Source organism: Cebus imitator, unplaced genomic scaffold (genome assembly GCF_001604975.1).
Source record: "Cebus imitator isolate Cc_AM_T3 unplaced genomic scaffold, Cebus_imitator-1.0 Scaffold111, whole genome shotgun sequence".
Taxonomy (NCBI): domain Eukaryota; kingdom Metazoa; phylum Chordata; class Mammalia; order Primates; family Cebidae; genus Cebus; species Cebus imitator.
Window position 1 is genome coordinate 528435 of NW_016107426.1, and position 22784 is coordinate 551218.

Sequence of the window (22784 nt, forward strand, 5' to 3'; positions counted from 1 at the left end):
TGGGAAATAGTCATACATTATTTGGAAATATATAAATACCAGAAGAAATAGCTCAAATAATTGAATAAGAGATGGAAAACAGGCCTAAAAAGCATGTTTAAAACGCCTGTATATAGGTCTTCCATATTGTTTCCACTTTTGGTCATCAGAACACAACCCTTATTTAATAGAGGCATGATTGTATTCATGACATATAGAAAATACAGATTTTTAAATTTGGTATCAGAAACCAAAAACTAGTTAAGTGGTTGCAAAATCAGGAGGCATACTCATCCTTTAAAAGAGTATTTGCAGGCTGGGCGCAGTGACTCACGCCTGTAATCCCAGCACTTTGAGAGGCTGAGGTGGGTAGATCACTTAAGGCCAGGAGTTCAAGACCCGCCTGGCCAACTCGCCTCTACTAAAAAATATATAATTTTTTATAATTGACCTGCTCCTCCCGGGTTCAAATTTTTAAAATTATGTTATAAAAAAGCTGAGATTACAGGTTCTGGGCGCCCGTAATCCCAGCTACTGGGGAGGCTGGCAGGAGAATCGCTTGAACCTAGGAGGCAGAGGTTGCAATGAGCCGAGATCGCGCCATTGCACTCCAGCCTGAGTAACAGAGCGAGACTGTGTCTCAAGCAAAACAAAACAAAAAACTTGCAGACACAAAACGACAAAGTAATGTCATTTAGGGACTCCGTCTACCTTGGAAAACGGATTTGTGACAGCTTTGGTCCACGTGCCTGTGCGTTTAACGTAAAAAGGTTACCTAGGATTTGATACCAGTAACAGATTTAAAAAAAAAAAAAGAGATGGTTTTCCTTGCTCCTTCAAGGAACTAGGGTTTTCGTCTCTTTCACCCTTCAGACCCTCAAGCCTGATTTCCGATTGTATATCAAAGGGTCAAATAAAAAGATCTCTAAGCTTGGACCCAAGCTGGTAGCGGGCTTTTTCCTTGGGACGTGGCAGGGGCCTTTGAGGGCAAGAAAAAAACGACTCTGGCTTCTCACTCGGGTCCTTATACAAGATGCATTTCTTTAACTGTCTCTATCTAAAACCAAGTGTTTTTGCGTCAGAAGCCCTTGGAGTGGGTCTCGTCCTCCAGGGCGCCCGACACCCATCCCCATGGCGGAACCCCCAGGTGGCCCCGGAGGCCCCCGGGAAGCGGGAACTACAACTCCCGGGGTGCCCCGCGGCGGAGGACGCCCACCCGGATTGGCCAGGGGTCGGTGACGCTCAGTGTTTTGGCCCGGACGGTCACATGTTTCCTTTGTTGTGAGCTGCAGCGGAGGCTGGTGGCTGCAGCAGACGCCGGCGCGGGGAGTGCGCTGCGCCGCCGGCCGCTGAGGGAACGCGGGGTTCGCCGCTGCTGGCCGCTTCCAGCCTTCGCCGAGAGGTACCGGGGGTGGCAGCTCCGGAACCGGCCAGAGCCCGAGTCCTCGGGGCGGAGGGGCGGCAGCGGTCCTGACAGGGGGTGTCCGCGGGAGGGCAGCCAGCGGCGGCCGGCCTCTCGGAGCCAGACGGGCGGTGTGCGGAGAGGCTGCCGCTGCGCTGCAGGACCCTTTTCTGAGGCGAGGGGCCTCCGGGGCTCACCTGGGGGTCTTCCTGCCCCGCTTGTCGGCGACAGCGCTGAGGGAGGGCGCCCGCGCTTCCTGCACCACGGCCCGGAACCGCGGCGCGGCTGGCGCGGCCTGGCGGGGGCGGGGTGGGAGCGGGTGGCCGCCGGGACTGGGGGTGGCCGCAGCTGCGGTGGCCTGGTCGCCGCGGGGCGACGCGGCTGGGCGGACGGGTCCTGTTTGTTGCCGCCGGGCTGCGAACGGGGCGCCGCTTTTTATTTCAGGAAGCGCGGGGAAGTGCGACCGCCTCGGATCCAGCCTTCCTGTTCCGTGGGACGACCGTTGGTTCTGTCCCCGGGAGGAATGACGGGGTCAAGCTGGGGTCCCCAGGGCCGCGGGCCAGCGAAGCCCCATTAAAGCGATTGCGAAATGCTCTCCGCGCTGTCACCTGACCGTTACCCCCGCCCCCGTCCCCCGCCAGCCTTTGTTTACCACGATCGCGACACCCGGCCCGCTGCGGCCGTCCCAGGGGAGCCGGGGCGGGCGGGGGAGCGGGCGTTCCGCGGGCGTTCCGCGGGCGCAGTCCCCGCCTCACCTCCCCACCTTCTTACCACTCCAGGCCTTGATTTCTTAATTTAGTCCCTAATGGGCCCGCCCCCATGTTCTGGACACCCGGGGCGAAGACTGTTGGCGCGGCGGGGATTGGGCACCTGCGGCTGCTTGTGGGCGGGACCCGAGAGCGAAGTCGAGTTTTTATTGGCGGACGTCTTGTCACTAGGTGGGCCCGCCGGGGGCCGTTCTTCCCGCCCCCTTGAAGGTGATCTGTAGGACGCGCGCTCTCGCTGCTCTTGCATCTGCGGCCCGAGTGGAGCGCCGCGGCGCGGGTCCCGGAGGCGCGCGCTCTCGCCCCGGCTGGGGGCGGCTGGGGGCAGCTGGGAGCCTCGGTGGTCGCGGTGGCTGCTGCCTGATCCTGCAGGCAGTTCTGGGTTCGCAGCGGTCGGCAACCGTGGCCCGCCCTCCGAGGACCGGAAAATTAACACCCTTTTTTTTGTTTTGTTTTGAGACGGAGTGTCGCTCTTGTTGTCCAAGCTGGAGTGCAATGACGCGATCTCGGCTCACTGCAACCTGCTCCTCCCGGGTTCAAGCAGTTCTCCTGCCTCAGCCTCCGGAGTAGCTGGGATTACAGGCGCGCGCCACCACGCCCGGCTAATTTTTTGGATTTTTAGTAGAGACGGGGTTTCACCACGTTAGGCAGACTGCTTGAACTCCTGAACTCAGGTGATCCACCCGCCTCGGTCTCCCAAAGTGCTGGGATTACTGGCGTGAGCCACCGAGCCCTGCCAATTAACACCCTTTAACTAGTGTGGCGTTGTCTGCCGCGGTGGTGCGCAGGAAGACATGCGAATTCGTTGTTGCCAGTTGTGTAAACGTGTTTAGATAGCTAAATATAGACCACAGTGCCCTGTGTTACTGGGCCTCACTGTCACCCCTGAGGCAGTAACTGTTCACAGTTGATTTTAGTGGACTGTAATGATGAATCACTTGCACTTCTGGGCAGCTTTTCAAACATCAAGTCTTTGAATTTGCAGTGATAGACTGGATCCACCAGCTAAGAGGTTGGTTTTTGTTAGGGTCGTAAAATACATTTAAAATCTGCCTGTCTTTGGCTGAGATTTAAAAGCAAATTTCTACTATTTAAAGAAAGATAGTTTGAAGACACTCCCCTAAAAGGTAAAGATCCCTCCATACTCGTCTTGGATGAGTTATTTTCCTTGTTTGCGGGATTCTAGGTTACACACTTCTATGTTTTAATTCCCGTGGTAATTGAAAATGTTTGAGAAGTGGGATGCGACTGTGTCGTTTTAAAATTGTAAATTAAGGTGACAATAAAAAAATCTTCAAGACCAATCATTTTTAGCCATAGTGTGTTGGAAATGGTTTTTCTAATCTCTTAAGAGAGTATTTGCGTTTTGTCAGATTTTCTTCTCCGGCAGATGTAGAATTCCTACAGATGTAGGATCACCCAAGACTTGATACACTTGTTTCGTTTTGTTTTTGAGACAGGGTCTCACTCTGTCAACCCAGCTGGAGTGGAGTGGTCTCTCTCTGTCACCCAGGCCATCTCTGCTCACTGCAGTCTCCGCCTCCCAGGTTCCAGCGATTCTCCCACCTCAGTTTTCCGAGTAACTGGGATTACAGGCGCCTGCCACCATGCCTGGCTAATTGAGAAGAGGTTTCATCATGATGGCCAGGCTGGTCCCGAAAGTCCTGACCTGAGGTGATCCACCCACCTCAGCCTCCCAAAGTGCTGGGATCAGCAAAGACTTACATTTTTGTAGAAGGAAGCTTGAGCTCCCCTGGGTGAAGCAGGAATTAAATATGAACAGTTCCTATTGGTAATGCATTCTTAATATATTTTTGAAATTCCAGCTGCTGGAATGAGTAGCCCCTGTGATCAGAAGCGCTTCATTACTTGTGCATTGAGGGTATTTAATGTGTCTAAATCAAATGCGACCGTCTAACCTTTTGAAAAAATAAAACCATCACTCAGTAAGGCTTGCTTATTCAAAGAAAGCCAGCAACTTAAGTCTCTAAACAGGAAGAAGAAATAATATTTTGACTTAGAAATAATATTTTGACTACAAGCTTAACTTAAATTTGCCTGGTGTTTGTCCAAGTTGTTAAACCTTTATGCTTCTTCAATAACTTTTTTTTTTTTTTAACTTCCTTGTTTTTCTGCCATTTCATTAAAACCTAAAGGTCAAGCCTGTGAAAAATAAATACTATTTATTAAATAAGTGACCAAAATTTTTGTCTATACTTTTCTCTAGAAATTTGGGGTACATTTTTCAATAAATATTTGGGCATGGACTGTATAATAGAAAAATGAAAGTAAATATCCTCACAAGTATACATATAAAAAATACTTTTTTGTATGAGTTTATTTCTGGTGTGACTAAAACAACTAGAGAGTATGTAGCCACTTGACAACTGCTGACATTTAAAAGCCCCTATTCTTTCTCCTATTAAAAACACATTAAGCGCTTGCCTGTCATCCTAGCTACTTCAGAGGCTGAGACAGGAAAATTCTTGAGCCATGGAGTTTGAGACCAGACTGGGCAACATAGTGAGACCTTGTCTCAAAACACAATAAAACAATAGCTAAGCAGACTCTTTTAAATTGAAGAGTTTGGCACTCTGCCTATATTCATCCCGGAGTTAAAATTTTTCAACATTTGGCACATCTTAAAGACTACTAAACTGATGTTTTAAAAGTGGGCTTTGGCCTGACACAGAGGTTCGCATGAGTAACCCCTGCACTTTGGGAGGCCGAGGCGGGTGGATCACCTGAGGTCAGGGGTTCAAGACCAGCCTGGCCAACATGGTGAAACCCTGTCTCTACTAAAAATACAAAAATTAGCCAGATGTGTAGGCAGGTGCCTGTAATCCCAGCTACTTGGAAGCCTGAGGCAGGAGAATTGCTCGAACCCTGGAGGCAGAGGTTGCAGTGAGCCAAGATTACACCATTGCACTCCAGCCTGGGCAATGGGAACGAAACTCCGTCTCTGTCTCAAAAAAAAAAAAGTGGGCTTTACTCTTTACTGAGGTTTCTAAAAGTTAATAATCAGTAAATAATTCCTGTCATCACTAAGGTAAATATAAATCACTGACTATGTGCTTTTATTCATAGAGAAGTCATGTAAAATACTAGATCTCAAATTTGTTCAAGTGCCTTGCTGGCATCCTTACAGATTTAATTTTAATTAAAAAACCAAAACCTGGCTAGACGCGGTGACTCAGCCTTGTAATCCCAGCACTTTGGGAGGCCGAGGTAGGTGGATCATGAGGTCAGGAGTTTGACACCAGCCTGGCCAACATAGTGGAACCACATATCTACTAAAAAAAAAATTACAAAAGATATTAGTTGGGTGTGGTGGCACACTCCTGTAATCCCATCTACTTGGGAGGCTGAGGCAGGAGAATCACTTGAACCCGGGAGTCGCAGTTGCAGCGAGCAGAAGTTGTGTCACTGCACTCCAGCCTGGGCAACAGAGCAAGACTGCATCTCAAAAAAAAATAAAAATAATTTTAAAAAATAAAAAACCAAAACCATTTTGCTAACAGAAAACATAGCTATATCATAACTCTATAGGTATTTTGATTGTAAAATAAAACAATGCATTAAATACCTAAAAGAAACATGTTAGCAAGATAAAACCAGACAACATTAAGTTTATATATCAAGTCTAGTCAGAAGCATGGGTAGACTCAGTGTGGCAGCTTGGTATACCAGGTGTTGTCTGATGGTTTGCAAGTTTTTTTCTTCCTTTAGGGTTGGGGATTATCAGTAGCCAGAAGTTTTAAGTCTAGGGATGGAGAAATTCAGTTTTCTTTTTTTCCTGTAATTTAAAAGACAATGGTATTCTTTTTTCGTTAAAGAATCATATTGTTTAGTCTGACACATTGTTTAAGCTCTCCTAAATTTGTCATCAACAGCTATCTGTTTTCTTTCTTTCTCATCAAGCAAAGTCATATAGTGTATCGCCCAGTTGAGGTTCTAGTATACATGGGAGAACCACTAGCTGCTATCATTCTAGCCAAAGAAACTCAAGATTTTCGTTGGTCTCTGTTATCTTTTTTTTTTTTTTTTTTGAGACAGGATCTCGAGCTGTCCACCCAGGCTGGAGTACAGTGGCGCCATCTCGGCTCACTGCAACCTCAGCCTCCAGAGCTGGGATTACAGGTGCCCACCACCACGCCTGGCTAATTATTTTGGGTTTTTAGTAGAAGCCAGGTTTCATTACATTGGCCAGGCTGGTCTTGAACTCCTGACCCCCGTGATCTGCCTGCCTCGGCCTACTGAAGTGCTGGGATTGCAGGTGTGAGCCACCGTGCCGAGCTGGTTTCTGTTATCTTGTGGTGCTGGGTAAATATGGTCTTGGTGGTTCCATTAAGAAATTGGAAATATTGAAAATAGCTTGAAGACTGGACTTTAAACATTTCATTGGTAAAACATGGTTCAGGAACCACTGCTGCAGAGTAGTGCTTTAAACTGAAATTTCAGTAGTGCAAGTTTGTAATTTTTAAAAAGTGATCATCAAATAAATTAGCTTTTGATACTATATGGTGAAAATATCTGAAATGTATAAAAATTGCTTGGTTTTGTATAGTACCTTATTAAATATAATTTTCTGGTTATTTTAAAAATAAAATATTTACTATATAGCAATTATTTTCTGACTTTCCTTCTTTTGAGTTACTACATATTTTTCAAGATAAACCTCTTGGTTCCCCGTTCTTGTCTGCTGTGGTCTTTCAGGGTTACACTTGAGAAGGTGGAGGAGTGTAGAGCATAGCATGCAGCAGTTCACTACTATAGGTCGTAGGGCCTTGCCAGTCAGGATGTTGTTGGTTCCTTCATTTTCTGATATAGATTTTAGAAGCCCCTCATTAATCCATACTGTCTTTAAGGCTGTGAGTAACCTCTTCGTCTAGAATTTCTGCATTCTAGAGGAAACGTAAGCTTTTTTTGGTACACTCACATTGTAGATTAATTCTGATATTACACATCTCCTTTAGCCTTTGTACCCTCTCTCTCTCATCCCTTACCCTTCCTTATCAATTAGGTTGGTAATACCTAAAAATCCATAGAAAATGCCCAGTTGAATTGCCTTATGCTTTCTACCCCATAAGGTATAATTCTAGAACAGATCGGTTATGAGAGGCTATATTCCAATCTGCACCTGCTGAGAATTTGAGTCTATTTTAGCACCAATCTTGGGGTTCTTGTTTGACTCTACTCTTAGCCAACCCCACAGAGTCTAAAATTGGATCTGAATCCAGTATTTGCCATCCAGTGACAGACATAGACTAGGCTCTTCATAAATGTTTCATGAATTGACCTGAATCCCTACATTGATTCATTCTTATTGTCCATTGGGAAGGAAGACTTACTTAGCTAGGAGTAACAATTCCCAAATTTGCCCTAGTTGCAAAAGTTTTTTACTGAGGGCACATACAAGTTAGGATCACTCCTGAAAGTAAGGAAACACAGATAGCACTCCATGATCCTAACACAGTCTGGGTATACAGATGTATTTGTGTGCATACTTCAAAAAAAAAGTCGTTTCTATTTGGTTTTGGAATCAACGTTTGAATTTGTCTCAACTTGTTAAGAATTTACAAGTTCTATTTAAAGATATCTGGGCTAGAAACCAGAACCACTTGTGTTTAAATACTATTGCTATTCTGTACACAGCTCAAGGTTTTGGTATTTTCTCTTAAGCATTCCTCTTCTCCCCTTCCACACACAAAAAAAGGAATTGTGCCAAATTAGTTGGTTTCTATGAGGATTCAGTTTCTATAAGATTCCAGGCAGAAGAAATATCCATTTATATATTAAAAGGTAAAAATAATTATTTGCTAAGCTTGAGATTTTATGTGGAAAATCTACATAAGGATTTTTTTAAATAGACTTTTTTCTGAATTACCCAGAATTCTTGAAATTTTTCTCAAACGGATTCCATTGTTAGCTAATACATAGGGACTTAACTGGTTAATTTTTGCTAACATTGATAGACCAACTCTTAGAATTATTTAATGGCCCCAAACTTGGATGAAACATCAATTTCCAGATACTCTTCAAATATCCAGTGCAGAATTATCACAGAGTATATGTTTTATCCGTGCTACCATTAGCTTGCTATTAGCATGAATTTTCTTTTACTCATTTTTCACTCAAGAAATCTTACTGCAGGATAAAATTGTCAAGTAAGGAAGTTGATAAATAAGAAAACTAGTTATGTAAAATCATATTAAATTGTTAATTTGCTTTAAGGAGATGTTATTCACTGATTATTTTTTGTACAAAAATGAACTTCCAGTCAGAAACTAGAATTTGCTAAAAACTTTGTTTAGTATGTTAGTGAATAATGCCAGCTGTACATGAACTGACAACTATCTGATGTACGTGTTGCTATTCTTCCTTTATTTTAGGTGTGGAAATTAAAACAACACACATATTTTGACTGGGGCTTTAATCAAGCAAATGCTAAAAAGGTATATTTATAGTATTTATAAAGTATCTAAACATTGTTATTACAGAATTTAAACCATTTTCCTTTCTTTAACCAGGGATCACTTAAGCCAGTCAGAGGAACAAGGCACAATACAAAAGACAGCAGTGTGACAATCATTTCTGTTACTAAATATTCACCTGCTCTTTTCTGTGCCTTCTTCCTGAGAGCCTCATTCCTGTCTGTTCAACTTACATCCATTAACTCATGTAGATATAGGTTTCAGTCATTATGTTCCTTTGGAAAGAAGCTTTTCCTACTTATTTTGTCTAGAGATTCCTGCTTAGTTTACTTTTTCCTGATAGGAATAATTCTACTGTGATATTTGCAAAAATGTTATAATGCTTCAATCTGTATTTTGTTTGCTTGATTATGCATTATGAGTTCATTTCGATCAATCTTGAACCTATATTAGACACTGTAACTTTGAGATATGATACCATTTTTGTTTACATTTTTAACCATTACTGATTAAAATAAAACACTTGATTGTATAAAATGGGAAGGCAAAAGCTAGTAATTTACATCCGGAAGCCCAAAAGATATATCCTGAATGCATCTCACACTCCTAAGATGCCCTGGTGCAAATCACTTATACATAGGAAATGTTTACATTTGGTGCACTTGTGGAGACTGGTAATGGGAGAGTTCTTAGTCCAGAGAAAGTCAAGATGCTCAAAGTCAGGAGGCAGCAGGCTAAGGCTGTTTGGAAAGATGCAAGAGAGAGTCTCTCTTACATACAGAGCAGTGAACAAATATCTCATTGCTCTTGAAGACTGTGTAATACAAAGTGATTTTGTAGGTGTTCTAATCCAGGATTTCCCATTTTTTATGGGGTAAAAGTAGTGGAGAGGAAGACCTCTTTGGTCAGTAAACAAATCAAGGAGCCAACTGTGAAAATAGGGGCAGAAACTTGATATTGATACAAAGTTAATTGATCAGTTGATACAAAGATTAATTTGTATCAATACAAAGTTTAATCAACTTTATATTAATTTAACTCACAATCCCCAAATTTATCTAACAAATACTAGACAGAGTAATATCATTGAATACAGAAAACGAAGTATACTTTCATATATGTTTTCCTACTTGTCCATTCTAACCAAAGGGAAATTCTTAGTTCTTACAATGTGCTATTTTGTTTTGTATTCTGAACAAATTTTCATTTAAACATTGAGAAAATGAAAATGTATGCAGGAAGAACCTCATAATTTTTGTCATTGTTGATACCAATATTGTATCACTAGTCAAAGTCACAACCACTTGTGTGAATTTTTTGAACCTGAAATGTAATAAGAATTTAAATTAGATAAGCCAGAATGAATAATAGAATTTAAATTAGATAAGCCGGTTTTTGATTTGGGTACCTGACTTGTGGCTAATTCAACCATAATTTGAATCTAGATTAGTAAGACATTAAGATTAAAATACGAGTTATAGTCCATGTCACAGTTTATCATAATTGAAATGTTCCGTTTTTTAAGTACTTGTGATATTACATACATTGAACTTTCTGAAGTTTGAAAAACAACAAAAAATTGACATTCAGGCACAGTAGTGGTCTATCTTGCCATGGGGGATAGATTTCTGTTTATATAACTGTTATTGAGATAACTTCAAATTAAAAGCGTATTTGTTAGAGATGCTGCTGTTCGCATGTGGGAGCCTGGAATTTGGAAGTCATTCTGTGCATTATAAATGGAGCTTTAAATGTGAAGCTGTGTGTGTGCATGCATCCAGGCACGCACACATATACATGGGCACTCTGACCCAAGCTGGATGATCAGTAATGAGGCAAATATGACTTCTCTGAGTAATCAGAAAAGTCTTAAAAGAGTTGGGAAGAAATCCCTTTTTTTAGTTAGTGATAATAAAATTTACAACTAATAAAATATTTTAAACTCAGATATATTTTTATTCATTTAGGTATTAAAATTAACAAAAGGAAATAGAGCTTTTATTTTCTTCTCGGGCAACTCTGTTACCTAAAATCTGCAAAACGTAATTGGATTAAAGTCAAACATCTAACTTGTTTGGACCATAACATATATGTAGCAGAAAATATTTTCTCAAATTTAAGAGAAACTAATTTTCCTAAGTTTGTGGGAGTTACTTTGTTGACATTTATTCCAAAACCAGCCGTTAGTAAGCCTTGTCATAAGTTACCTTTACTTTTATGTGTGTTCACTTAAATAGGCCTTCTCCATGAACTTCCATTGCCGTAACTATTATATTACATCACAAAGCTTTGTTATATGTTTAGAAAATGCATGGATATTTGTACATTTGAAATTTTCTGATTTCTTTTTTTAACTTACAAATGAGGGTGGCTGGGTGTGGTGGCTCACGCCTTTAATCCCAACCTTTGGAAGGCTGAGGCAGGTGGGCTCACTTGAGGTCAGGAGTTCGAGACGAGCCTGGCCAACATAGTGAAACCCCATCTCTTCTAAAAATACAAAAATTAGCCAGGCATGGTGGCATGTGTCTGTAGTCCCAGCTACTCAGACAGCTGAGGCAGAATAGCTTGAAACTGGGAGGTAGAGGTTGCAATGAGCCAAGATTGTGCCACTGCAGTCCAGCCTGGGCAAGACTCCATCTGAAAAAAACAAAAACCGAAAAAGATATCAACATAGTGCCTTTGACTCTCCACCCTAGTGATTTCAATTGAAAATAATATTTATTTTACTTTAGTCTTTCTTCCATTTGACTGATAAAATTGCTTGGATTTTTTTGACTTTACCTGCACAACTGGGGGATAGACAGAGAAACAGAAAAGGTCCTGGATAGCATGCAAGCATTTAGGTGTCCTTCAGATGTTGTTAGAGCCAGGGATTTTCCCCGAATGATCAGAATAACCTGGTGTACATCTGCCCAGAGAAAATCTTATCACCTAGACTTCAGGAAGGTTAAGTGCTAATAGATTGGAAGAGATTTTTAAAAATGTAATAGACGTTTAAGGAGGAACTAGGCTGTCTGTACCTATGTGACATATTGTCCGTGCTGCCTTATGTTATTATTTATCTTGTTTGAATATGTTTTTTGCAATTCTATTTAATAAAAAAATAGCCGGGAACAGTGGCTCCCACTTGTAATCCCAGCACTTAGGGAGGCCGAGGTGGGCGGATCATGAGGTCAAGAGATCGAGACCATCCTGGCCAATATGGTGAAACCCCATCTCTACTAAAATACAAAAAATTATCCAGGCATGGTGGCATGTGCCTATAGTCCCAGGAGGCTGAGGCAGGGGAATCTCTTGAACCTGGGAAGTGGAGGTTGCAGTGAGCCAAGATCACGCTACTGCACTCTAGCCTGGCGACAGAGCAAGACTCCATCTCAAAACAAAACAAAACAGGCTGGGTGGAGTGACATGCCTTCAATCCCAGCACTTTGGGAGGCCGAGGCGGGAGAATCTCTTGAGCATAGGAGTTCAAGACCAGCCTAGCCAACATGGCAAAACCTGTCTCTACTAAAAAATATATAAAAATTAACCAGGCATGGTGGCATGTACCTGTAATCCCAGAGACACAAGAATTGCTTGAACCCGGGAGGCAGAGGTTGCAGTGAGTCAAGGTCATGCCACTGCACTCCAATCTAGCCTGGGTGACGAAAAGAGATCCTGTCTCAAAAAGGCAAAAACAAAAAACTCCCATAGCAGTATCTTACATCTTACATCTCTGTAAACCCTAGGCCTAGTACAGTAGCTTGACAATAGTGGGCATATAATAAATATTTGTTGATGATGATGATGGTAGAAGCTACAATATTAAGTAAATTCAGTGAGAGAATTCATGAAAGTTGGAAGTATCTAGTGAGTATTGGAACTAGGATATGTGGGGCATTACACTGATTAAGAAGAGGATGGAGATAAATAAGAACATGAAAAAGAAGAGACTGCCGTATATAAGATAATGAGTTGCTTTTTGATTTTGATATTACATATTTTAGTTCTCTTCGTGTCACTTGACTTAAAAAGTGGGGTACAATTTAATATGTGACAGGGTACACAAAATATAGTCTTAAGATTGTTAACTTTCAAGTCTCAGTTTTATTTGTGGCTTGCAAATGTAGGATGGCATCTGACTTTTTGGATTATATTGTCTCTGATATCCTTTAGTTGCCTTCTTTTTGCTGCCATACTCAGGCCTGAATGTCTGACCTGAAATATTTCAAGAAGCTGGGAATGTTAGAAGGGATGTGTGTGAAATTTTCAGGGTGTGGCAATAGATGAGAGTTACTATGAGTGGTCTTAAACCAATTACTCACACATTTTGAATCACGTATCAACTTCTGGAGATGTGGAAAGAGAGAAGAAGAATCACCTTAAAATTAATGTTAGAGAGAACTGCACGAGACGCCGTGGCTCATGCCTATAATCCCAGCACTCTGGGAGGCCAAGGTAGGCAGATCCCTTGAGACCAGGAGTTTAAGACCAGCCTGGGCAACATGACAAAACCCCATCTCTACCAAAAATGCAAAAATTAGCTGGGCGTGGTGGTGCGCGCCTGTAGTCCCAGCTACTCAGGAGGCTGAGGCAGGAGAATCACTTGAACCCAGGAGCTGGAGGTTGCAGTGAGCCAGGATCGCGCCATTGTACTCCAACCTGGGTGACAGAGTGAGACCCTGTCTCCAAAAGAAGGTGCAGAGAAAGAGAGAATTGATGGCTATAGCTGAGTGCCTCTATTCATCAGTTACTTGCTGTTAGTCATTTTCGAGGGGGTTTTGGGATGTGAAAGGGAACGAGACCTAGATAACATGCATGAACATTTTTTAAATGAATACTACATTTTATAATAGAAATTTTGGTGGAAAATGAAGATAAATAAATCACGTGACATTTTGGCATATGTACATCTTATCCCTAGATTAACCGATACATTATTTTTTTCTGTTGGCATATGTTTTATGATCTGCTTTTTCACTTACTGTGTGGTTACTACTTCCCCATGTCATTAAATAATCTATATAATTTTTAATGACTGCATAAACTGTGTTCTATCCAGAAGATGTACTGTGGTTTAACCAGTCCCCTCCTATAGGGCATTTAGGTTGCTTTTAGTATTTTGTATTAATACGACATTGGGCATCTGTATAGATCAACCTTGCCACATAATTCTGATTATTTCCTTAGGAGAGAGTGCTAAAAAAAAAAAAAAGTAGACTTGCTGGTCAAACAATATACATATCTTTAAAGAGTATTGATAGATACAGCTAAATTTCTCTCTAGGAATTATTTATTAAGATAATAATTATTTGGCCAGCCATGGTGGCTCATTACTGTAATCCAGTACTTTGAGAGGCTGAGGTGAGAGAATCCCTTGAGGCTAGGAGTTCAAGATCCCATCTCTACAAAAAGTAAAAAAAAATAGCCAGGCATGGTGGTACACACACATAGTCACAGCTACTCACAGCTTTTCACAGCTGAGGCATGAAAATCACTTGAGCCTAGGAGTCTGAGGTTACAATGAGCTATGATCATGTCGCTTTACTCCAACCTTGGTGACAGAGTGAGACCCTGTCCTTTCAGCTAAAAAAGGGGAGCTTAAGGAGCACTATTGCAAATTACCCCTGATGTTTTAGTTGTACAAATGCAAATTTTTATCAGTTTTTATTAACATGAGATAGTGCTGTGTACCTATGTGAAATATATTGATTATGTGATTTTGTTGTAGTGTTTCTATCAAAATGAAATTTTGCAATTTGAATACTGAATTTTTTGCACATTGAAATGTTTTCCTTTGGTTTTTTACTTTTAGCCATATAAAGAAGATCCCTAACAGTCATTTCTCAACAATTATATAGTCAACTGATGTAACAATGGTACTAATATTGGGACGCAGACTAAACAGAGAGGATCTTGGGGTGCGTGATTCCCCAGCAACGAAGCGTAAAGTTTTTGAAATGGACCCCAAATCTCTGACAGGTCATGAGTTTTTTGACTTCTCTTCAGGATCATCCCATGCTGAGAACATACTCCAGATATTTAATGAATTTCGAGATAGCCGCTTATTCACAGATGTTATCATTTGTGTGGAAGGAAAAGAGTTTCCTTGCCATCGAGCTGTGCTCTCAGCCTGTAGTAGCTACTTCAGAGCTATGTTTTGTAACGACCACAGGGAAAGCCGAGAAATGTTGGTTGAGATCAATGGTATTTTAGCTGAAGCTATGGAATGTTTTTTGCAGTATGTTTATACTGGAAAAGTGAAGATCACTACAGAGAATGTACAATATCTCTTTGAGACATCGAGCCTTTTTCAGATTAGTGTTCTCCGTGATGCATGTGCCAAGTTTTTAGAGGAGCAGCTTGATCCTTGTAATTGCTTAGGAATCCAGCGCTTTGCTGATACCCATTCTCTCAAAACACTCTTCACAAAATGCAAAAATTTTGCATTACAGACTTTTGAGGATGTGTCGCAGCATGAAGAATTTCTTGAGCTTGACAAAGATGAACTTATTGATTATATTTGTAGTGATGAACTTGTTATTGGTAAAGAGGAGATGGTTTTTGAAGCCGTCATGCGTTGGGTCTATCGTGCCGTTGATCTGAGAAGACCACTGTTACATGAGCTCCTGACACATGTGAGACTCCCTCTGCTGCATCCCAACTACTTTGTTCAAACAGTTGAAGTGGACCAATTGATCCAGAATTCTCCCGAGTGTTATCAGTTGTTGCATGAAGCAAGGCGGTACCACATACTTGGGAATGAAATGATGTCCCCAAGGACGAGGCCGCGCAGGTGAGAAGACTGTTTTCAAATATCGTTAGCAAAAGTTTTTAATACATCTTTAAACCTCCTGAATGCAATCTCAGTGTAGTATGCACTGTCTACCTGTGGCTTTATATAATTTTAGATTTATTTTGGATTGTGTAAATGTCTCCTAATGAATTCTAGATTCGACAGTAGCATTTTTTTTGTTATTGTCGTTCTGTGCTATCAAACAGTGTAGCAAAGGGTCTTTGCAACTGTGCATATCTCAACATGTTTCTACAAATTTCTCTTAACTTTTGTAGGGCCCCAAACCATTTCACTTTTCTTTCCAAAGAGTCTTTGGATACAGGGTAGCTAAGACTTTAGTAGGCCCTCTTAGACTGCCTCTACTTAAAAAATCAATTTGCTCCTGGGCACAGGGGCTCACACCTGTAATCCCAGTACTTTAGGAGGCCAAAGTGGTAGAGTACTTGAGCTCAGGAGTTCAAGACCAGCCTGGGCACCATAGCAACACATCATCTCTACTAAAAATAATTAGCCAGGCATGGTGGCACGTACCTGTAGTCCCAGTTCCTCGGGAGGCTGAGGTGGGAAGATTGCTTGAGCCCAGGAGTTTGAGGCTGCTGTGAGCCATGCTCTTACTGCTTTCCAGCCTGGGCAACAGGGTGAAAGTCTGTCCCCCCCCCCCCCAAAAAAAAAACATGTTTGCACATCTGCAAACTGACCTTTGTCCTAACACAGAAGCATGAAATATAGAGGTGAAGTAAATGAGCTGGTATGCATTGAATGAATTCTCAAATGTAAAATCCAGGCCTCAAATCTTATTTAATTGCCACAGTTACTATATTTAATGTCAATCTCAATTTTAAAATATTTTTTCTGAATGTGAAAATTGCCATTATAGAGAATTTGGAAAATGTGTTTGGGGGTAGAATGCAGTTAAATAGTGTAGTATATTTGTGCCTTCTTATATTATTTCTATAAGACACCTATAGATTTTAATTCATAAACTATAGAAAAATAATCTTCATGCCTTAATAGTGGAAGGAATACTGTTAATTGTACTTTATTGTGAATAAGCAAAAAATGCCTGTTGAGAAATATTACAGTAAATTATCCTTTTAATATTTTTCTAACAAAGGTAATGATGGTGTTGATTTTTTTTTAATTGTAGTAAAAAATAACAAACTTTACTGTCTTAATCATTTTTAATTATACAGTTCAATAATGTTGAGTATATTTACATTGTTGTGATATTAGTATTTTTATTAGTTTATTGGTTTATTATTAAGCCATCTCCATTTTTTTCTGTAAATTTACTATAGCATAGCTCACAAACCACATTTTTACCTTAAATTTTGACTATCAATCATTTTTTTGGAATGTGATTAAAATTCAGCATATTGTGAGATAGCTTGTTTTTAAAATTTATACTAGTTTCAATATAGTAGGATTTAATATATTTCCTCATATGTAAAATGAGAATGATGATAAACTATTTATATCACAGATTTTGCCACTGAAACTATTAAATGTGATAATTCTTACGTACCAGCATAATGCTTGGCACATTGAAAGTGCTTAATGATTATTAGCTATTATTATTTTTAGCTATTATTATTTATACAGTATAATGTAGGCCTGCCCCACTTTAAGAAAACTCCAGTACCTGAAAGTCTGAACTTTCTATAAATTATACTGTTGGATAACTATTATTACAAAAAACATAATATTTATTTGTAAACGTAAGAGAACTTTTTTTCTTCAAAGTTAGTTGACTTTAGTTAAAATTAATTGTTTTAAAAGAAATAAATGTGTAAAACATTTTTATTCCTAGTCTTTTAACAAAGGACAGAAAACATAAAATCTCAATCTATAAATATACTGATTTTAAGTTCTTTTTTTTTTTCTTTAAGGATTATTAAGACCCTGAGCTGAGCTTAATTAAGAAAACTAAACAGCTTCAGAGCTGTGTGATTATTAGCTCTTCAAGAACTTTGTGGACACACAGTATCCCTCTAAAGGAAAAATCACTCCTTTTTCCAAGACAAATGCCCCTGTAACAGACAGAATGGTCTGAGGTCAGGTGGGGCTAGTAATACGCAGCCTGCAGAGTAGGAACCAAGGATTATATGTTGTAAAATCAAGATAAGTAATTTCTTACTAATCTTTGTAAAGACATAAGCTGAATGCAATCAGATTGCAGCCTAAGGGATCCATCACTCCTTTAAAGAGACACTTGTCCTAATTTACTGAATTATTTGATTTCCGAAAATGTATTTTATACCTGGTTTTTCAGGGAACAAATCTATTTCCACAGTGAAACATCTGTTTATAAATTGCAGTATCACCTTTCTTTAGGAGACAAGTATAAAAATCAAACTATAGATAACTGAATTTACAGACTTAAAAATATAAGAGCAGATATTTATTTTATGTGGGCATTACATGAGGGATCCTTTATTTTATAACTCTGCCATCACCTTCTGTCCCTTAGATCTATCTTTCACTTATCTGTTACTGCATGTTAGCATTAATCACTAGGAATTTCATTATCTGAACAATGTGTATTATTTGTACAGATTCTCATCTTTCTGAGAAACTCCAAACTTCTTTGAAAGAGGAGTGATGTCTCCACCTCTTCAACAGCAGTTCATTCCTCTGACTTCTGCTCCAGTCACCTCTACTGAAACTCCTCTCAATCAGGCCATCACTGACCTTCTGTTTGTTATTTGCTGGCCTCTCTTCAGTCTTTATCCAGCTTGAGCTCTTTCGAATTTGATGTTATTAATTGCCTTATACATCTTGAAGTACCTCCATTGGCTTCTAGAATGCCATTTCCCTCATGGTCCTCCTATTTCTCCAGTTACTCTTTTTCAACTTAATTGTTCTTACTCCTACATCTAGTCTGAAATATTATCTGCATGATTCACATCTCTTTGTCTTCCCTTACGTACTTGCCTAGGTGACCTTATCTCATCTATTTTCATGGTTTTAATTACCATGCATGCTGTTGACTACCAAACCAGCCCAGAATCTTCTCTTTCATTCATTCATATTTCTTTTTCAAATTTTATATGTTTTATTTATTTTTTATTATAGGTGTATATTTCTTTTTAAATTTTTACATGTGTTTTTTACTTGACTGTGCATCTTTTCAAAATAACAGGCAAAATAACATTAGCACACTTAATGATAATTCATCGCATCTAATACCCAATCCGTTTTCAGACCCCCCCAGTCTTCCAAACTGCACTTTAATAGGCCTGGATCCAGTCTGGGATTACTCATTATATCCGGTTATTTCTATGAAATCTCTTTTACTTCAAAACAGTTTCTTTTTCATGATTCTGATTTGTCAATGGGGAAATTGTCCAGAAAAATATTCTACCTTTTGGATCAGTCTCATTGCTTCCTTCTGGCATCATTTAGCTGTGTTTCCTGCAAACTGGAAGTTGGCTCCACGAGCTTCAGTTTGATGAATATAAGTTAAATATTTATAGCTAGAATTAATCCTATGTAATGTGTATATTATATTGCATCATATTAGGAGTCACAGCGTATCTGGGTGTCCCACCATTACTGATGCAGAGATGAACTCTGGTTTAGGGTGGTGGCAGTCTAATCCCTCCAATGTACAGTTAAGTTATACTCTCCATATCAGCCAGTGGTCCTTTAATATCTGTTCTGTAACAAGTATTGTCCAGAGCTCAACCCATCATAGAAATTCTCCCTGTATACTCACATGTCTCTTAGATGACAGAGAAAGCCCGAAAACTCATATTAAAAACAGTGTGGTGGTATTTTCCCAGAAAGAGGAATAGGCCAATTTAAGAGCATGAAAGCTTTGATAATCTGCCCTGCCAGTTGTAAACCCTTAGGTGTGTGGAAAAAATAGTAGAGACTAATCACAGCAGGAGTAAAGCATAGAAACAGTGGTTGTAGGCCAGGCGCAGTGGCTCACATGTGTAATCAAGCACTTTGGGAGTCTGAGGCACAAGGATTACTTGGCCCAAAAGTTCAAGACCAGCTTGGGTGACATAATGACACTCTGTTAATACAGAAAAAATAAAAGCTAGCCAGGCATTGTGGCATGCACCTGTAGTCCCAACTACTTGGGAGGCTGAGGCAGGAGGGTTACTTGAGCCTAGGATTTTGAGGTTACGGTGAGCAGGCCACTGCATTCTAGCCTGGGCAGCAGAGCAATACCCTGACTCAAAAAAAATTTATTAATTAAAAATTTTAAAGTAGACATTCTTCAAAAATAATCATACTATATAAGACTACACTACATCCTCTGCCTTTATTCAGAGTACCTTTAGCATCTTTTTTTTTCTGAGACAGGGTCTCACTCTGTCACCCAGACTGGAGTGTAGTGGCACCATCATGGCTCACTGCTGCCTCCACTTCCTAGGCTTGGGTGATTCTTCCACCTAAGGCTCCCAAGTAGCTGGGTCTACAGGCATGCATCACCATCCCCGGCTTATTTTTTGTAGAAATGAGGTTTCCCATATTGCTCAGGCTGGTCCCTGACTCCTGGGCTCAAGAGATCCTCCCACCTCAGCTTCCCAAAGTGCTAGGATTGCAGGCATGAGTCACTATGCCAGGCTGCCCTTAGCATTCTTAATTTCCTCTCTTTCCTCCTCTCTTCCTTTGGCCCTCTTCCTGAGTCCCCAGCATGATTTGGAAACTTGTTTCTAGGTCAAAAATTTAATCTTAGTGTGGAAAACATTTGAGGTAAAAAGAGTTCATGTTAATACGTATATGCATGTTTGGGCTCAGGAGTACTTTTGAACTCTATAGAGAATTAATATGGTAGCTAACTTAAGCAGGTCTTAAATTTCATCTAATAAATCTTTGAGTTACTTTTATGTACCATCTCAGTATGCGGAGTGCTAGGCTTCAACCCTGTTCATCTGGAGAAAAGGAACTTACTTTTCTGCTTGTGATGGACCTCTCTGCCCCACCTTCATCCCAACTCATGAACCAACTATGATATTTATGGCCTCTGACTGATGTTTCACATTCCTGACTATTGTTTAACAATCTGATTCTGATCTCTAGTACACCTAATTACCGTTTCTTGCCCCTGCTTTTCTCTAAATACTGATTTCCATATTTCCCATACCAGCCTAAATACCAGACTTTTAAACTCACGATTGCTTGGCAGTGTGGTTCTGATGCTGCTGCTTTTGCATCCTGTCTTGATCCACGTCGTTACTACCTACCATAATGATTCCCTGGAAAAAGTCATTTCCCCTGATAGATGCTAGTTTTCCATTTTTGTAGGCCTGGACTGCCTACAAAATGAGGTTCCTAAGAGGAAACATGGATGGTATTAAACTGGGCAAGTGTCTTCTGATATATTGACCATACATGGCTAGTTGTTCATGTCTATGAAAAAAACTGATGCCCTTTGCCAAACTCCACTGAGCAATAGAGACAGCTAAGACTTCATAAGTTCATAATTTTGAGGTTGGAATCAGCCATTAATTAAGTACTTGTCTCTTCTAATATTTTCTGTCTCTTACCTGATAATCAGTTACCGTGTAATAAATCTAGGAATCTAATTGCCATAGTGAGGGCAAGGCTCAAGTTCCTGTTGAAAACAAATGAGAAGACCAAGGGAGTTCTAAATATATTCTTTTCTTAAGAAATAGTGTTTTGGTCTGATGCGGTGGCTTACGCCTGTAATCTCAGCACTTTGGGAGGCTGAGGTGGGCAGATCATGAGGTCGGGAGTTCAAGACCAGCCTAGCCAACATGGTGAAAACCCATCTCTACCGAAATACAAAAATTAGCTGGGTGTGGTGGAGGGCACCTGGGGAGGCTGAGGCTGGAGAATCACTTGAACCCAGGACACAGGTTGCAGTGAGCTGAGATTGCACCATTGCACTCCAGCCTGGGCGACGGAGCGAGACTTCATCTCAAAAAAAAAAAAAAGAAATATTCTTTGTATAGTTGTATGTGTATGCCTCCCTACTTCTTTTACACAGATAGTAGGGTATAGCACTCACATTTCTGCACCTTGCATTTCCTACTTAAAAGTATCTTGGAAATTGTTCTATATCATCATATAGAGATCTCATTATTAATACTATTATAGAAAATTTCAAACTTGTTCTTTTGAAAGAGCTACATAGTGTCCTATTTATGGATATACCATAATTTATTTAATCCATCTCCTTATGGATACTTAGAGGTTGCTTCTAATTCACTTTTTTTGCCATTGCAAATGATACTCAGTGAATGTTCTTGTACATTGTCTTTGTATACATATACTGTTATAGTTTGAATTACTAGAAGTATAATTGCTCAGTCATAGGATATATGCATTTTTAATCTCTACAGGTATTATAAAAATTGCTTTTCAATTTATACTTCAACAAAAATATGAAAGTGCCTATTTCTGCACTTCTTTGCCAGTGTAGTTTGTTAATATTAGTTTTTGTAAATCTTTGCTACTCTGGAAAGTCAAAATGGGGGTATCTTATAATTCTCACCCACCTTCCTTTCCTTTCCTTTTTTCTTTTCTTTCTCTCCCTCTTTTTCTTTCTTTCTTTTTTTTTTTTTTTTTATCAGGTTCTCACTCTGGTCATCCAAGCTAGAGTGTAGTGACGGAAATGTAGCTCACTGCAGCCTCGATCTCTCAGACTCCAGCAACCTACCTGCCTCAGCCTCCTGAGTAGCTGGAACTACAGGCGTGGATCACTATACTAATTATTATTTATTTTTTATAGAGACAGGGTCTCACTTTGTTGCCCATGCTGGTCTCAAACTCCTGGGCTCAAGTGATCCTCCCACCTTGGTCTCCCAAAGTGTGCATTTTTTTTTTTTTTTTTTAAGTGTAGAAGATTCAGCATCTTTTCCTGAGTTAGAAAGCCATTTGTAGGTTGTTGGTTTTATCTGCAATCCGTTGAACTCTAAGGTATCCAAATTCTGATTGCAAATGGAAACAAACTCACCAGCTCAAGCATAAAGGGGAAATTTATCAAAAGGATACCGAAGGCTGGATACGGTGTCTCACACCTGTAATCCCAGCACTTTGGGAGGCTGAGGTGGGTGGATCACTTGAGGTCAGGAGTTCGATCCAGCCTGGCCAACATGGTGAAACCCCGTCTCTACTAAAAATACAAAAATTAGCTGGGCATTGTGGCCTATGCCTATAATCCCAGCTGCTCTAGAGGTTGAGGCAGGAGAATGGCTTGAACCCTGGAGGCGGAGATTGCAAGACCGTGCCACTGCACTCCAGCCTGGGCAACAGAGTGAGACTCCATCTCAACAACAACAAAAAAGATTCAAGAATCAGTGTCTTGTAGAACCTAAGAGCAGAAATTCAATGCAACCTCAAAGAAAACTAGAACAGGCTGGGCGCGGTGGCTCAAGCCTGTAATCCCAGCACTTTGGGAGGCCGAGGCGGGTGGATCACAAGGTCAAGAGATCGAGACCATCCTGGTC

The 22784-nt window shown here is 40.5% G+C and overlaps 1 protein-coding gene across 4 annotated transcripts in view; it reads left to right on the forward strand.

Moving 5' to 3' along the window:
• The first annotated feature begins 1248 nt into the window (after positions 1 to 1248).
• Positions 1249 to 22784, forward strand: part of KLHL24 (kelch like family member 24) — a 50989-nt gene continuing 29453 nt past the window's right edge. For 2 of the 4 annotated variants that reach the window (XM_037741927.1, XM_017538300.2), the window contains exons 1-3: positions 1258 to 1381; positions 8538 to 8600; positions 14374 to 15354. In XM_037741927.1, coding sequence (XP_037597855.1) covers positions 14435 to 15354 — 920 coding nt within the window. In that variant the 5' untranslated portion in view covers positions 1258 to 1381; positions 8538 to 8600; positions 14374 to 14434. Of the gene's footprint in view, positions 1382 to 6330; positions 8601 to 14373; positions 15355 to 22784 lie in introns of those variants that run through there. The other 2 variants (XM_017538301.2, XM_017538299.2) reach the window with 2 other exon arrangements.